General features: G+C 44.1%; 1 protein-coding gene across 1 annotated transcript in view; it reads right to left on the bottom strand.

Annotated features, from left to right (window-relative positions):
* Positions 1-429: 429 nt before the first annotated feature.
* LOC126417106 (homeobox protein Hox-D9-like) overlaps positions 430-17,468 on the bottom strand; it is a 95,869-nt gene continuing 78,830 nt past the window's right edge. The window contains exon 2 of the mRNA XM_050085001.1: positions 430-741. Within this exon, the coding sequence (XP_049940958.1) occupies positions 430-741 (312 nt within the window). The remainder of the gene's footprint in view (positions 742-17,468) is intronic.

The raw sequence follows: 17,468 nt of genomic DNA on the forward strand, positions 1-17,468 counted from the left end.
AGATTGCGTTGCGCTAAAAAAAATATTGTGTGTCAGTTTAGTGATGATCAGAATTAGTAAAGAGAGAAATGTCTGAGTACGTTCAGTTCTGCTCAGCTGGTTGAAAATCAAATAACGTAGAAGTTTACCAGCACAGTTATTCATAATTTTTCTAAGGGGACGTTTCAGTCTGCGAATGGTTATCGCACTCTGACGTCGAACGTAAGTGGTGGACACATTAATGTGGCAGGACCACGAGGTATGTCAGGAAAAAAAATTCTTTAATTGTCATTACCCGACAAGATATAGAGTTTACACTTACAACTGATTTTTTCATAAATGTTTTTAGTAGGATTCTTTTCTGTTGTGGTGGCCCTCCCTTGGCGCCTATTAGACCGTCCCCGGCCGCCACGGACCAGGGCTGCCTCGGTGACGTGTGTCGCCTGCTGGTCACAGAGGCCGACCTCCGCACAAGACGTGTGGGCGACTCCGTCGCGAGTGCGCGGCACCTGTCAGACGGTCGCCGCCGCCCCCGTCACCGGCGGCGCAGCGCGTTGCACTGCGGTGCGGCCGCCGGCCGCAGTCGCGCCGTGATTTATGGCTGCCCGGCGCCTGCTGCCGGCTGCTGGGCCCGCGTTTATCACGCTTCTGTGGCTGTGACCGGCAGCCGCCTCCACCGCCGCCGCCGCCGCCGCCGCCGCCACCGCCCCAACTCGGCTGCGTGGGCGGCGCCTGGCGATCGATACTCAGGGCCGCTGCGGTCTGGCCACGGCACCCTCCTGTGTGCACTCCACATTACCTGCGGGCAGAGCACTCTCTTTCAGAGCTTACAAGTCTGACCAGACATGAAGTTCGAGTGAATAGGCGCGGAAACAGAGATAATCTACATCTACATCTACATCCATACTCCGCAAGCCACCTGACGGTGTGTACCGGAGGGTACCCTGAGTACCTCTATCGGTTCTACCTACTATTCCTGTCTCATACTGTTCGTGGAAAGAAGGATTGCCGGTATGCTTCTGTGTGGGCTCTAATCTCTCTGATTTTATCCTCGTGGTCTCTTCGCGAGATATACGTAGGAGGGAGCAATTTACTGCGTAACTTCTCGGTGAAGGTATGTTCTCGAAACTTCAACAACAGCCCGTACCGAGCTACTGAGCGTCTCTCCTGCACAGTCGTCCACTGGAGTTTATCTATCATCTCCTGAACGCTTTCACGATTACTAAATGATCCTGTAACGAAGCGCGCTGGCGCGCTGCTCTCAGTTGGATCTTCTCTATCTCTTCTATCAACCCTGTCTGGTACGGATCCCACACTGCTGAGCAGTATTCAAGCAGTGGGCGAACAAGCGTACTGTAACCTACTTCCTTTGTTTTCGGATTGCATTTCCTTAGGATTCTTCCAATGAATCTCAGTCCGGCATCTGCTTTACCGACGATCAGCTTTATATGATCATTCCACTTTAAATCACTCCTAATGCGTACTCCCAGATAATTTATGGAATTAACTGCTACCAGTTGCTGACCCGATATATTGTAGCTAAATGATAAGGGATCTTTCTTTCTATGTATTCGCAGCACATTACACTTGTCTACATTGAGATTCAATTGCCATTCCCTGCACTATGCGTCAATTCGCTGCAGATCCTCCTGCATTTCAGTACAATTTTCCCTTGTTACAACCTCTCGATATACCACAGCATCATCCGCAAAAGCCTCAGTGAACTTCCGATGTCATCCACAAGGTAATTTATATATATATATATATATATATATATATATATATATATATATATATATATATATATATTGTGAATAGCAACGGTCCTACGACACTCCCCCGCGGCACACCTGAAATCACTCTTACTTCGGAAGACTTCTCTCCATTGAGAATGACATGCTGCGTTCTGTTATCTAGGAACTCTTCAATCGAATCACACAATTGGTCTTATAGTCCATATGCTCTTACTTTGCTCATTAAACGACTGTGGGGAACTGTTTCAGTGAATAAGCATCGAAGAAACACATATATATGAACTTCCAGCATGCTAGAGCAGCTGTGGATCAGCAACTTCTGTTAATCAGTTCCGCGTGGGATTAGCAGAGCGGTCTCGGGCGCTGCAGTCATGGACTGTGCGGCTGGTCCTGGTGGAGGTTCAAGTCCTCGTTCGGGCATGGATGTGTGTGTTGGTCCTTAGGATAATTTAAGTTCAGTAGTGTGTAAGCTTAGGGACTGATGACATTAGCAGTTAAGTCCCTTAAGTTTTCACACATCTGAACATTTTTGTTAATCAGTATAACGAAAAACAAGACCAAAGCTGCAAATTTTACTTTTTTATTCACTCGATTACTAGTTTCTGAAGGTGGTAGGGGTAAAATACAGGGAGCGAAAGGCTATTTACAATTTTTTGCAGAAACCAAATGGCAGTTATAAGAGTTGATGGGTATGAAAGGGAAGCAGTGGTTGGGAAGGGAGTGAGACAGGGTTGCAGCCTCTCCCCGATGTTATTCAATCTGCATACTAAGCAAGCAATAAAGGAAACAAAAGAAAAGTTCGGAGTAGGTATTAAAGTCCATGGAGAAGAAACAAAAACTTTGAGGTTCGCCGATGACATTGTAATTCTGTCAGAGACAGCAAAGGACTTGGAAGAGCTGTTGAACGGAATGGATAGTTTCTTGAAAGGAGGGTATACGATGAACATCAACAAAAGCAAAACGAGGATAATGGAATGTAGTCGAATTAAAACGGGTGATGCTGAAGGAATTAGATAAGGAAATGAGACACTTAAAGTAGTAAAGGAGTTTTGCTATTTGGGGAGCAAAATAACTGATGATGGTTGAAGTAGAGAGGATATAAAATGTAGACTGGCAATGGCAAGGAAAGCGTTTCTGAAGAAAAAAATTTGTTAATATCGAGTATAAATGTCAGGAAGTCGTTTCTGATAGTATTTGATGGAGTGTAGCCATGTATGGAAGTGAAACGTGGACGATAAATAGTTTAGAGAGAAGAGAATAGAAGCTTTCGAAATGTGGTGCTACAGATGAATGCTGCAGATTAGATGGGTAGATCACATAACTAATTAGGAGGTATTGAATAGAGTTGGGGAGAAGAGGAGCTTGTGGCACAATTTGACTAGGAGAAGGGATCAGTTGGTAGGACATGTTCTGAGACATCGAGGGATCACCAATTTAGTATTGAAGGGCAGCGTGGAGGGTAAAAATCGTAGAGGGAGACCAAGAGATGAATACACTAAGCAGATTCAGAAGGATGTAGGCTGCAGTAGGTACTGGGAGATGAAGAAGCTTGCACAGGATAGAGTAGCATGGAGAGCTGCATGAAACCAGTCTCAGGACTGAAGACCACAACAACAACAACTAGTTTCGCGCCGAGACACATTTTCAAATCATCGTGACGTGGTCAAAAGGTGTGAAAACCCTGTCAGAATTGTGCAACGAACAGTTTCAGCGCATGCAGGTAACTTACCTGTATGCGCTGCAACTGTTCGTTGCACACTTTTGACATGTAGTAGTAGTAGTAGTAGTAGTAGTAGCTTTATTCATCCGTAGATCTCTTTTTACAAGGATATAGGACACGTCAAAATATTTACAAATTTAGATCAATTTAAAATAAGCTAATTCGTATACACATATATTTACACACTTCTAGTTAGAGACAATCATTAGAGTTACTCCTGGTACACAATACTGTTTTTACAATTAACTTATTAAATAATGTAATGCCACTCTGTTCACTCATATCTCACTATCAGTCACTGCACACACTATACACACATTGTTTCATATCACTTCACTCACTACACACACACACACACACACACACACACACACACACACACACACACACACACACACACAGACACACACACACACAAACTGGTGATCTCTGGGTCATTTTCTGTATCGCAACTTCCCCTTTGCTATCCTGAAAAACTGAGTCAGCATCCCACCATAATGAGTAAGACGTTTAGCTCAGAAAGAGGAAGAGGTGTTAGTACTGTGCTATGCATAGCTTGGGGGTAAGTATTTCTAGAAAGGATAAAAGATGGAAAAAAACATAAAATGATGGTGTTATGTGAAATTTTGGATGTTTTATAATCATTATTATTGTTATTTATTTCTATGACATTTTTTATTAAACCCCTACTCTGTTTTATCTAAGTAATCCTTCAGTGTATAAAATGTATTACATAACAGGTACTTTTTATCTGCAATTTCTTTAATCTCCCTTGATAGTTTGTTGTACAGTTTTATCCCTTGGTAGAAAATGCTGTTTTGAGTTTTATTTTTACTTTTTCTTGGTAAACCTAAGTTGATTCTATCTCTTGTCGTATGGTCATGGACAGAGCTGTTTGTGCAGTAATTACCGATGTTATTTTTTACATGTGCAGCTGACTGGTAAGTCTATTCACATGGAACAGTTTAAATCCCCAGTGTTTTGAACAGATCTTTACAATGAGCTCGGCTAGCATTTTTGGTTATTATTCTTATGGTTCTTTTCTGGAGTTCGAAAATTGTTTTCATATTTTGTGCATCTGTTCCCCGAAAAAGTATAACATAGCTAACATGATTTCTACATCTTCGGAAATACCATTTTGACCTTATTACTGTGAATTGAAAATGGATTTCGGCCCGAAACTAGTCATAGAATGAATAAAAAAACTAAAATATGCAACTCTGGACTGGTGTTTTGTTGTACTGACTATATAAGACAATGAGATGGACTATCGCCACTCGTTTTTAACTGCGTCTTGGAAAAGGTCATTCGAGAGTGGAGGAAGTTGTTAGCCCAAAAAGAAACAAATGAAGAGCGGTTCTGACGTGGTCCTAAGAGCAAAGGGGTGTACATTGACTGATTGGCCTTTGCAGATGACCTGGCCGTTTTTGCAAACAACATAGAGTCAGCAGTCAACAAGATCAATAGGCTATCAGAAATTGCTGAAAACGCTGGACTCCAGATGTCTATTCTAAAGACTATATAACGAACACCTGTGATGGATCTGAATGCATGATGACCAATCTGGGAAAAATCGGAGGAGTTAAGAATTTCAGGTATCTCGGTGAAGTCATCCGGGAGAATGGATTAGAAGAAGAAGAAGCAGTTAATTTCAGGATGAGGAAGTTAGACAAGGCATATAAAATGACAAAGTATATCTATAACAAAAATCCTTTGAGTATAGGGGCCAAATTCCGACACTATAATACAGTTGTAAAACCTGAGGGCATATATGCGTCCAAAACCGTGAATATACAAGCTGAGCAGCTGGAAAAGCGAGAGCGTAGGGCATTTAGGAAACTCCTAGGTAATAGATAGGTTGATGGACAATGGCGCATGAGAGCAAATGAGGACTTGTAGAGCAAGACAGAAACTATCCCAGCATTGAGAAGAGACGACTGTTATTTTAGGGTCACCTCATGAGGATGGATGGTGACCGACTAACAAAAAGAATATGGAGTTTCATCCAATCTAAGGACACAAGGTTCGAAGAATGTAAAAAAGTTCTTAGGCAGATTGATATCTCAGAGAGAGAAATTCCTGACAGGAACAAATTTAGAAGATTGGTGAACAACTACTAAGGTTTTAAAATGGCATCAACACCCAAAAAACGGAGAGGACCTTTGCCAAAAGAGCATAAAGGAGCACTTCTTGGTGGGCTCAGAAGATAGTGGGAGGAAGTCAAAGCTGGAACAAGAAGAAGATCTAGACACTAAAACGAAACTGATTGTTACCACGCAGTCGATTGAGGCTCAACTCGATAATTATATATATTATACGCACGGTTTTTCAGAAGAATGACAGGAATGGTCATTCGAAACAAAAAAGTCAAGAAAATATGCGTTTTAACGCATACCTTAAGAGCTATGAGCAATCCTTGATCTTCGATATTATGAAACAAATCTCTTACACTCCAAGCTCTTTGCTTTCCATATTTAGGGAAGTGGTATTATGGACCAAAACAAGGAAAAAATGTTCAGTAAACATGTCCTCTAAAACGCATACTTTAAAAGTTACGAACTCTTGTTCATTAAAAGAGTCGTCCTTCAAAGTAGCGAAGATGAACAAGTGCTCACAACTCTCAAGGTATGCGTTTTAGAGCACATGTTTACTGAGATTTTCTTTTGTTTTGGTCCATACCACAACTTCCCAAAATATGTAAAGCAAAGAGCTTGTAGTAGACGAGATTTGTTTCAGAGCATAGAAGATCAACAACTGTTCATAGTTCTTAAGGTATGCGTTTTCGAGCCCATGCATACTTGAATTTCTTTTTTGGAGCGATCATTCCTGTCATATCCCTCAATATTGACCATAACAGGATATCATGATGAAGCTGGAAGACCTCGAACACTATGTGGTGCTGCCTTTGAAGAGACTGTTCTCGAGAGCTTCGAGGAAAAACCTACGACAAGTACTCGAGCGGTTGGACACGACATGGGCGGACTATGGCGGACTATGAACACAACCTATGGTTTTACCGACGGCTCCTGCGACGTGTTGCACGAGATCCCGACTCTCCCACCATTGTGATGTTTACCGACGAGTGCACCTTCCCTCGAGATGACCTTTACAGCACTCGGACTTTCATTTCTGGGTAAGAGGAAATCACGTCACATATGTCCACAGACACCAGGAACGATTTTCGTTCAACATTTGGGCAGGCATTGTGGTGAACATCTGATTGGGCCGGCCGCCTACCTTCTTGACTTACCGGGGCGAACTACCTTCACTTTTTGCAGGAAACTCGACCCGGCCTGCTGGAAGATGTTCCCCTGGACGTACGGCTGCGCATGTGGTTGCAGCATGATGGGGCGCCCGTACATAACAGTCGTGCTGTGCGCGGATATTTAAATGAACTCTTCGACGAGCGGGTAAGTGGCAGAGGTGCCCGTAGGACATGGCGACGGATTCATGACTGTAAATGGAGGATAAAAGGTCCTATGGACATGCGTACGGAAATGAATCGTTGTCACGATAGACGGTGTTGACGAATGAAAGTTTCTCTGACAGTGTGCCATATGTTCCTTGTGTGCTGTACGCTATGTAAGCAGCTGAGTTGTTCCGTATTAACGTCGGGAAGAAGCCGCGATGGTGTTTGTGGACGGCCAGGCACATGGAAAGGGTCGAGAGGCACCATGGCTAGGCCAAAACAAATACCCTCGCCCACACCGGCTACATCACACAACATTTCAATCTCGTTTTTGGCATATGTGTGATCACAGGTCCTTTGAGGCAGATGAACGTGCAGGGAGGTGGCGGACTGTGCGCACACCAGATTTGGAGGACCGGGTTCTACATGATTTTGAGACAAACCATAGCACAAGCTCCAGGCAAGTGGCCCGCCAACGTTGTGTGAGCCAAAGTACGGTGGTATGTATCCTGCGTGACAACCGTAACTGTCCCTATAATCTGCAATGAGTGCAAGGATTATCAGCATCGTAGTTCCCTCTCCAAGAAGGATCTAATCGACTAGACCATCACAGTTATGGGATTTATGTCACCAGTCCTCTTTACCTACGAACCGTTCTGCTGCTTATAGTATGCTACGTCAATCACACAGCTTGCAACATACAAGGAACACACGACACGTGGTCAGATGAGCTTTCATTCGGCAGCGCTATCTACTGTGGGTACGGTGCATTTCTGGACACATACTGATAGGACCTTTTTTCCTTCAAATCCAGTCAGGAATCAGTCGCTACAGTTTGTCGGTTTTATTCCCGTTCACCCTCTATATAAACAGGATGAATCACTTGACATTCTAATTTAAGCTACTTTTAGTTTGTTATTGTCAATAGAAACTGTTCCATTTAAAACAGTGTATGTTTGGGCAAAAAATACACTTTCCAAGTATGATTTGCTATATATACGAGGGTTATTCCAAAAGTAAGGTCCGATTCGCCGTAACTATTGAAATTTGGCGCCAATGACAAAACACGCATGCGCGCCGACTCCCGGCAAGCCTTGCGCGTCAAACGCCGCCATTCGCTTTGTTACTGTTGCTGAGTGTAGTTCACAGTGTCACTTTACAATGTTTAAGACAATTGATCAGCCCGCCAATTGTGAAGTAAGGTCAGTGATACGGTTTTGTCTGCAACAAACAATTCAGCGGCGGAAATCCATCGGCAGATTACTGAAGTGTACGGTCCTAACATAATGAGCGACAGTAAAGTGCGCAAGTGGGTGCGATCTTTTAATGAAGGACGGGATAATGTGCACGATGAACCACGGTGTGGCCGACCATCAGTGATTTCAGACGATTTGGTCAATGCGGTTGACAAAAAAATTCGTGAAGATCGCCGATTCACTATTACAGACGTAGACATGCATTTTCCGAATGTGAGTAGAACAACTTTGTACAGAATTGTGTCTGAAAATTTGAAGTTTCACAAATCGTGTGCCCGTTGGGTTCCCAGGCTGCTTACTGAGCCCCAACGAATGAAAAGAATGGCTTTTGCTCTTGATTTTTTTGAGCGATATCATAAGGAAGGTGACAGTCTTTTAGACAATGTTGTCACAGGGGATGAGACATGGGTTTCTCACATCACTCCAGAGTCTAAACGTCAGTCAATGCAATGGCGTCACGCGTCATCGCCAGTCAAGGTCAAGGCAAAGCAGACAATCTCAACACGTAAGGTTATGGCGACTGTGTTCTGGGATAGACGTGGAGTATTGTTAGTTGACTTTATGGAGAGAGGAACAACGATTAATAAAGCCGCCTACTGCGCTACCCTGACTAAACTTCGACGTGCAATCCAGAATAAGCGACGTGGTCTTTTGTCGTCTGCAATCTTGTTGTTGCATGACAATGCCAGACCCCACACTGCAAATGAAACGCAAGCTCTGATCAAGAAATTTGGATGGGAACAGATGGACCATCCTCCTTACAGTCCGGACCTGGCGCCAAGTGATTTCCACCTGTTCCGTTACTTAAAGGAGTTTCTCGGCGGCAAGCGCTTCGACACAGATGATGAAGTGAAAGAAGCAGTTAAGGACTGGTTATCGTCACAGGCGGCCGATTTCTATAACATGGGCATTCAAAAGCTCGTTGAACGATGTGACAAATGTTTAAATAAGTATGGAAGTTATGTAGAAAAATAGATAAAGATGTAAGGAATGTAAATAAAACAATTGTTTTGAAAAAACATTTTAGTTTTGATTTTTTTTTTATAACCGGACCTTACTTTTGGAATAACCCTCGTATATATATATATATATATATATATATATATATATATATATATATATATATATATATATCGAAGGAAAAACAATCCCAACAACAAAAAATAACTAAAATGGAGGAATGAAGTTTTGGTAACACATTTTTCTAGGTAACATATTCAGAAGATTACCACTACAAACCACAGTAAATGAGGAATAAGTCATTGGAAATGTGAAATTCTGTGGCATTAATAACCGGTGTAATCGCCAGAATGTTGACTGCAAACAAGCAGATCTCCATGCATTGTGTTGTACAGGTGTCGGATGTCAGTTTGTGGGATAGAGTTCCATGGCTAATGCATTTGTTCGGTCAATATAGGGATGGTTAATGCTGTGTCTACATGACACTGGAGTTGTCGTCGGATGATGTTCCATATGTACTAGACTGGAGACACACCTGGTGATCGAGCAGGTCAAGACAGCAAGTAGACACTGTGGAGCATGTCGAGTGACAACAACGTTATCCTGTTGGAAAACACCTCCTGTAATGCTGTTCGTGAATGGAAGTAAAAAAGATCGAATCACGGGACCAAATTTGACGTCAGGTTGAGTGGTATAACCACGAGAGTGCTCTTGCTGCCATACGAAATCTCACTCCAGAACATAACTCCAGGCGGAGGTCCAGTGTGTCTAATACTCAGATAGGTTGGTTGCAGGTCTTCAACCGGACTAGTTATAACCAACACACGGCAATCACTGGCACGGAGATAGAACCAGGTACCATCAGGAAACACAACAGACCTCCACTCTGACCTCCAATGAGCTCTCGCTTGACACTTCTAAAGTCACAAATGGCTGTGGTTTGGGGTCAGTGGAACGCATACTACAAAGCGTCTGGCTCGGAGTTGTTGAAGTAATCGATTTGCAACAGTTCGTTACGTCACTGTGGTGTCAACCGCTGTTCAGACTGCTGCTGCAGATGCTGTACGATGCGCCAGAGCCATATGCCGAACACGATGGATGGTCTTACGTCTCGGTAGTGCCACATAGACCTCCGGATTCCGGTCTTCTTGCGACCGTACATTCTCGTGACCACCGCTGCCAACAGTCATGTACAGTGGTTATATTCCTGCGAAGTCTTTCTGCAGTATCGCAGAAAGAACATGCAGTTTCCCGTAGCCTTGTTACAAGACGTCTTTCAAACTCAGCTACGTGCCGATAATGGCGTCTTTGTCATCTTACAGGCATTCTTGGCTAACATCAGCTCACCGCGTTAAATTTCGAAAGCAGTTAACGGTCATAACTGTTACAGCGTGTATTTAAAGCAAGATGGTCTGAAACAGTCTGAAAAGCTTTTAAGGTTGTTGCAGGTTAGCTCGTGCTGAGTAATAATTGTTTGTGCTCGCCCGGTTGGTCGTGCAGTCTAACGCCCGGCGGATTTGTATCGAGGTCCGGTGAACTGGCCAGTCTGTGGATGGTTTTTAGGCGGTTTTCCATCTGCCTCGGCGAATGCGGGCTGGTTCCCCTTATTCCACATCAATTACACTATGTCGGCGATTGCTGCGCAGACAAGTTCTCCACGTTCGCGTACATCACCATTACTCTACCACGCAAACAAAGGGGTTACACTCGCCTAGTATGAGACGTTCCCTGGGCGGTCCACCGGGGGCCGAACCGCACAGTAACCCTGGGTTCGGTGTGGGGCGGCGGAGGGGTTAAGTGGACTGCGGTAGTCGTTGTGGGGTTGTGGACCACTGCGGCTGCGGCGGGGACGGAGCCACTCCGTCTTTTCTAGGTCCCCGGTTAACAAACAATACAATACAATACAATAATTGTTTATAAGAAAAAAACGTGGCCCCGTTTCCGCGTTAGTTAGTATTGAAGTTTACCAATTAGGTAGTTGCGCACGCTAACTCAAATGGAGCACTAGGTACAAGTGTCAGTTGTTCTCGTAGCGTAGGTGATAGCGCAAGCTTAAACTTTGGGACGGGTTCGGTCCTTACTACCATCTCGTGTCCAATTTTTGTATCGGTCTTTTTTTGGCTTTAGAAAGCGAAGAACACGTTTTGTGACACCACCTCTGACAGTCGACTTGAATTTGGGCGCACTACAGCATCATGGGCTAACTTCACTGCTAATTATCTCTGAAACGGCGCAATGTATCGATTTTTTCCTTTCTGAACACACCCTACCCTATAACACTCTCACAAGAGTTTTTAAGACTGATTCTGCCCACTCTGTATAGTCAAAGGATTTAGCTGGCCATTCTGATTTCGTTTTATGCAGCCCACAGTGTTATATCTAGCCTTAGAAAACTACGTGCGAGAATTTCATATTCTCTCACTGATACACGCACATTAATAGTACTACAGAAAAAAACAGGACCTTTCTGTAGGAAATTTAATGTAGTTAACAAACGTCCACCCCAACACTCATTCTCGCCAGTGAGGATTTGTGGTATGTGGCTCGTGGAACTCCCTCCTATTACTGTACAAAAATTTTTCCCTGCATGCATTATTTTCCACATTCGTCATCTTGGCCTTCGTTGACTGGTTTGACTACGCCACCAGCTTAGTCGAGCACTCAAAAATTGGAAAACAGTAAAAAGTAAATTTTTTGAACAAGTTTGTGAATTCTGACAGCATAAAATCAAAAATTACCCGATTGTATTTGTCAGGCCCTCTGACTACGACACTATTGTGCTCGTAAGGGTTAAGTTTCGATCGAATCGTCAACACATATAGTTTCACCGTAACGCCTATAAAAGTCGCCTTTCTTTTAATACTCTCACGGGGACATTTAAATTAATAATTTTAATGAAATAGCCGTCTATGCAGGTGGCCTAATAGCCTGGTCAATAGACACCAAAGAAGAGCGAATACCGGGAATAGTTTGAGTAGTCGGAAATTTTTTTACAGAGATAAAAGGGAGTGCGACGAAGAGCATACAAGAAACCCTGACTGGTTAGAATTAGTGCAGGGATGGAGGTGAGGTTTTATTCGTTTCTCTTCATGAACTCGAGAACTATGGGCTACAGTGAAAACGTCTCCCGATATACAATCTGACTGTATCACATTTCTTACAGAAAGGTCTTGTTCATTTTTTCCGTATGACTAGTAGATTGCGCGTAGCGAGCGAGAGATAATGAAAATCTCGCACGTGGTTTTTAAAGGCCAAATATAGCATTGTGGATTGCACAAAGTGACATAGGTAGGGACAGCTGAATCACAGTCAATGGGCGTGAGTCCTATTCTGAATGGTTTCCGAAATAGAACACATTTAATGTAAATAATTATTTATTTTCTATGTTATTGAAACACTGTCATTCTTTCGAACATATCGCAGTAATGAAGAGGAAGTTGAGACGAACAATTTGATGTGGGATACTCGTGCTGTACTACGTCGGGAAACCACCTTAAATTGGCTACAAAACAACCTAAGTTACAGGACATTCGTTCCACGCGAGATTTTCACTATTCTCGTGTTTACTTCGCGCAAACTATTAATCCAAGTGAAAAAATGGACGGAAAATTTTTTGAAGAAAATTTAATATAGTGTAATTTTTTATTGCGACACATTTTCCCTTATTCAAGTAAAATGGGCATATGTCCAAGTAAAGAGTTTTGTTCAGAATCACTAATGCCATCAACCCTCAAAGCATGTATCTCTCCTCCTGATCCCCTGTATGCAAGTCGCTTGAGGAACAAATTGAGGATAGGAACCCATGTCCAGAAACATCATACAAAGCCGTTATAGAGCGTGGAAATTATACTTGTATGTACTGGCGCTAGCTGCGCCGTAGATATTGCTTGTCTCCTATGAATACCGTGGTATGTTGCTTTGGGGGATGAGTGTTTTGGACCCGGGTTTCCACTCGAAGTTTATTTTTCTCTTGGAACCTACTACAGTCTCCAGTCTGTATTCGGTATACAGGAGAAGCAAACGTGTCAGAAACCGTCAACCACCAAGGCAGTAGAATATCGCATTTACAGTAAACAAGACCTTTTTAATCAGCAGATAGCTCCTTCTTCTCCACAGGCGATGGTGGCATTCAGTCGCGGTGAATGCGAGTAATTCCACGTGAGGTCAGTTAGCGTGCCGATCGGAGTGGCCGCGCGGTTTGAGATGTCATGTTACGGATTGCGCGGCCCCGCCCGCGGAGGTTCGAGTCCTCCCTCGGGCATGGGTGTGTGTGTTGTTCTTAGTATAACTTAGTAGTGTGTAAGTCTAGGGACCGATGACCTTAGCAGTTTTGGTCCTTTAGGAATTCACACACATTTGAACATTCAGTCAGCGAACACAACCACGTTTGTTACTGAAGGGGTGGCTTAGCGGCACGCGCGGTAAATGTAACTTCGCCGTTGTGTAGCGTTGTTGGTTGACCTTCCCGGATACTGGTTCCTGTTCTCAGCTTGTTCGTTAAGACATTCCCTACAACCGCTAGACGTTTGTCGGAATTATTGTTAACACCCTGTATATGGGTGTGAAGGGCATACGTGCAGATATTTCTGTTGGGGGCTGAGAATGATACACTGAACAACATTATATCATTCCATGAAATTTCGGGATTGCAGTCGGATAGCGACGACTTCTTGCCACGATATTTCGGCTGCAAAAAAGTCAGCCGACTTCAGGTGAGCCTTTTGCACTGGAGAGTGCTAGTTTACATCGCTAATTTTACACCAAAAATTGGCGTGGAGTCGTATGCGCAAAAGTACCCGCCACATACGGCATCTCTGTCAAGTTTCGCGCCCTCTTCAAATATGGTTCCATGTATGACACCTGTGGCACATGAGTAATGGTGGTACTACATGCCCACTCTATGTCATAATGCTGGCTTGCGAAGCTAAAGTTCAGGTGTCAAATTAATAAAATGGTCGCATGACATGTCATTATTCATAAAATCTTTCATTTCTGTAGATATTAAAACACACACACACACACACACACACACACACACACGCCACGCGGGATTAGCCGAGCGGTCTTGGGCGCTGCAGTCATGGACTGTGTGGCTGGTCCCGGCGGAGGTTCGAGTCCTCCCTCGGGCATGGTTGTGTGTGTTTGTCCTTAGGATAATTAGGTTAAGGAGGTGTAAGCTTAGGGACTGATGACCTTAGCAGTTAAATCCCATAAGATTTCACACACACACACACACACACACACACACACACACACACACACACACACACAGGCTCCCATGCCTTATACACTTGAAAGCTGCTGTGGCAGAATAATCCGTGGTATTTCCTGTGGAGATACAACGCTGGGCTATGGCTGTGTTACTGGGCTGCGAAAGCCTAGTGTGGTGATGATGTTCAACGCACCTTTCACGCAGTGTGCGACATGGCTGACCAATATAGACTATCTACACTGGCGATGTATTCTCTACATTCCAGTCTTCCGCAACCCCAGATTTTCCTTAGCCGAACAGAGAAGAGCACGTTGGTGCACCGCGCACAAGTCGTATTTGATGGAGACAGCCTTTCAAAGGAGCTGGAACACATACAATGTGTGTTCAAAGATAATGGGTATTGTCCACATCAAATCGGCACAACTTTAAGGAAGAACAAACGTGATCACCCACAATTTGAAGAGGAGAAGCAGTGGTTGAAGTCGTCCCCGTTCCTCCCATACGCTGGTGATATTTCGTTTAAATTAGGCAGAATCTTAAGGTAAAGTCGTATCAAAGTAATATTGCAGCCACCTAAAAAGACTTTTGCTCGGTTTGGCAAAGGATGATCTGGGATTGCGGAGGACTGGAATCTACAGAATACATTGCTAGTGCGGCAATGCTACATTGGTCAGACAACTCACAATGCCCAAAATGGCAGTTTGACGGAGTCAACCACAAATACGTTTCGTTCTGCAACCAGGTGTTGGAAATGGTTATTGGGTGACAACTACACATGCGCAAGCATGCTTGTGGACGAGGAGACAAACAGAAAGTGTTCTCTTCAAACTTTGTCACACCAAAGTTGATTTGAGGTACGTAGTTTTAGGCAGCAAAATTCCTGGACCTCACCGTATCAGACATTTTCCTCTGAAGCTACATGAGAACCGAAATGTATTCTATCCCTGTGGTCTTAGAGTATAAATCAGCAGTAAGAATTCTTGTAACGGCCTGACACATACAAAACACGGTACATATGCACATCAAAAATAGTTTTGCATCACTCTAGTTCCCAGAACTTCCGAAGATAGTCTTTGACTGTGGATATTGTATCACAGACACAGTCCCTCTGGCTGTTCTGAGATGTCACCAAACCCGCCCCCCAAAGGTGTAAAACAACCATGCATGAGCAGCGCCTATTAGACGGAAGGGGTCCGACAGCCGATCAGTTCCAGTCGTTCCACCAGGAAAGACGTACACGGCTCGTATTGTCTGTACTTTAACCATGCATAGACTGTCAATACCGCGGTTCAATCGCGTCTGCATTGTTACTTTGTGCCAGGAAGGGCTCTCAACAAGGGAAGTGTCCAGGCGTCTCGGAGTGAACCAAAGCGATCTTGTTCGGATATGGAGTAGATACAGAGAGATAGGAACTGTGATGACATGCCTCGCTCAGGCTGCCTAAGGGCTACTACTGCAGTGGATGACGGCTACCTACGGATTATGGCTCGGAGGAAACCTCACAGCAACGTCACCATGTTGAATAACGCTTTTCGTGCCGCCACAGGACGCCGTATTACGACTCAGACTGTGCGCAATAGGCTGCATGATGCGCAAGTTCACTCTCGACAACATTGCCGAGGCCCATCTTTGCAACCACGGTACCATGCAACGTGGTACAGATGGGTCAAACAACATGACGATTGCATCGAACAGAACTGGCATCACGTACTCTTCACCGATGAGTGTCGCATATGACTTCAACCAGACAATCGTCGGAGACGTTTTTGGAGGCAACCCAGTCAGGCTGAACGCCTTAGACACTCTGTCCAGTGAGTGCAGAAAGGTGGACGTCCCCTGCTGTTTTGGGGTGGCATTATGTTGGGCCGACCTACGCCGCTGGTGGTCATGGAAGGCGCCGTAACGGCTGTACGATACGTGAATGATATCGTCCGAGCGATAGTGCAACTTTATCAGCAGCATACTGGCGAGGCATTCGTCTTCATGGACGACAATTTGCACCCCTATCGTGCATACCTTGTGAATGACTTCCTTCAGGATAACGACATCGCTCGACTAGAATGGCCAGCGTGTTCTCCAGGAATGAACCCTCTCGAACATACCTGGGATAGATGGAAAAGGGTTGTTTATGGAAGACGTGACGTATCAACCACTCTGAGGGATCTACGACGAATCGCCGTTGAGGAGTGCGACAGTCTGGACCAACAGTGCCTTGAAGAACTTGTGTATAGTATGCCACTACAAATACAGGCACGTATCAATGCAAGAGGAATTGCTACTGGGTATTAGAGGTACTGGTGTGTACAGCAATCTGGGCCACCACCTCTGATGGTCTCGCAGTATGATGGTACAACATGCAATGTGTGGTTCCCATGAACAATAAAAAGGGCGGAAATGATTTTTATGTTGATCTCTATTCCAATTTTCTGTACAGGTTGCGGAACTCTCGGAACCGAGGTGATGTAAAACTTTTTTTGATGAGTGTATTTCCTCTCGAACAGATGCGCTTTGCTACGCCGAAAGCAGCTCTCTCTGAAGTTAACGGTTCCCATTTTTAAAATTTATTGTGACTCTGATCACAAGAATGAAGAACTAAAACATATTTAACGTTATCGCACTCTCATTTAGTGGCCAAGATGGTCAAGGGGGTAAAGCACTAGACTATGTGGAGGTCCCACGTTCAGTCCCAGATACAGTTGGGTGGTTTTCCCTCGTTCCAGTACCTCCAAGACGGACCTGAGGTTTCTCAGCCTGATATGAAATGAGCACTGGCAATATTTTCTTTGGGTAAAATACGGGTGGGACGATAGACCTGCCACATTCATCCTAGTAGTGCCGTGTCGAAGAAAGGCTACAATCTGTATGCGTCCAGACCAATAACCCAGTTACTGGTTTGTGCCACAGGCCTTACTGTTTCTCTATCATACCCACTAATTTAATGGGTTCTGCTTTCTCAGGATGCAGTTCCAACAGCTGGTTACTTAATGAAATATTTTTGTTGTTGTCTCAGTAATCATAAACATTATCTGATCAAAATTATCCGGACAACGTTACGAAACGAGAAATTGACCTCCAAATATCCCAAGAGGTGGAAACGCCAGTATAGAAGGCGTCAGGCAATACAGTGTTGTCAGTAGAGAAGCAGTTACAGCAGAATGATTTCGGGTGTGCGCTAGCT

Source organism: Schistocerca serialis, chromosome 8 (genome assembly GCF_023864345.2).
Source record: "Schistocerca serialis cubense isolate TAMUIC-IGC-003099 chromosome 8, iqSchSeri2.2, whole genome shotgun sequence".
Classification (NCBI taxonomy): Eukaryota; Metazoa; Arthropoda; class Insecta; order Orthoptera; family Acrididae; genus Schistocerca; species Schistocerca serialis.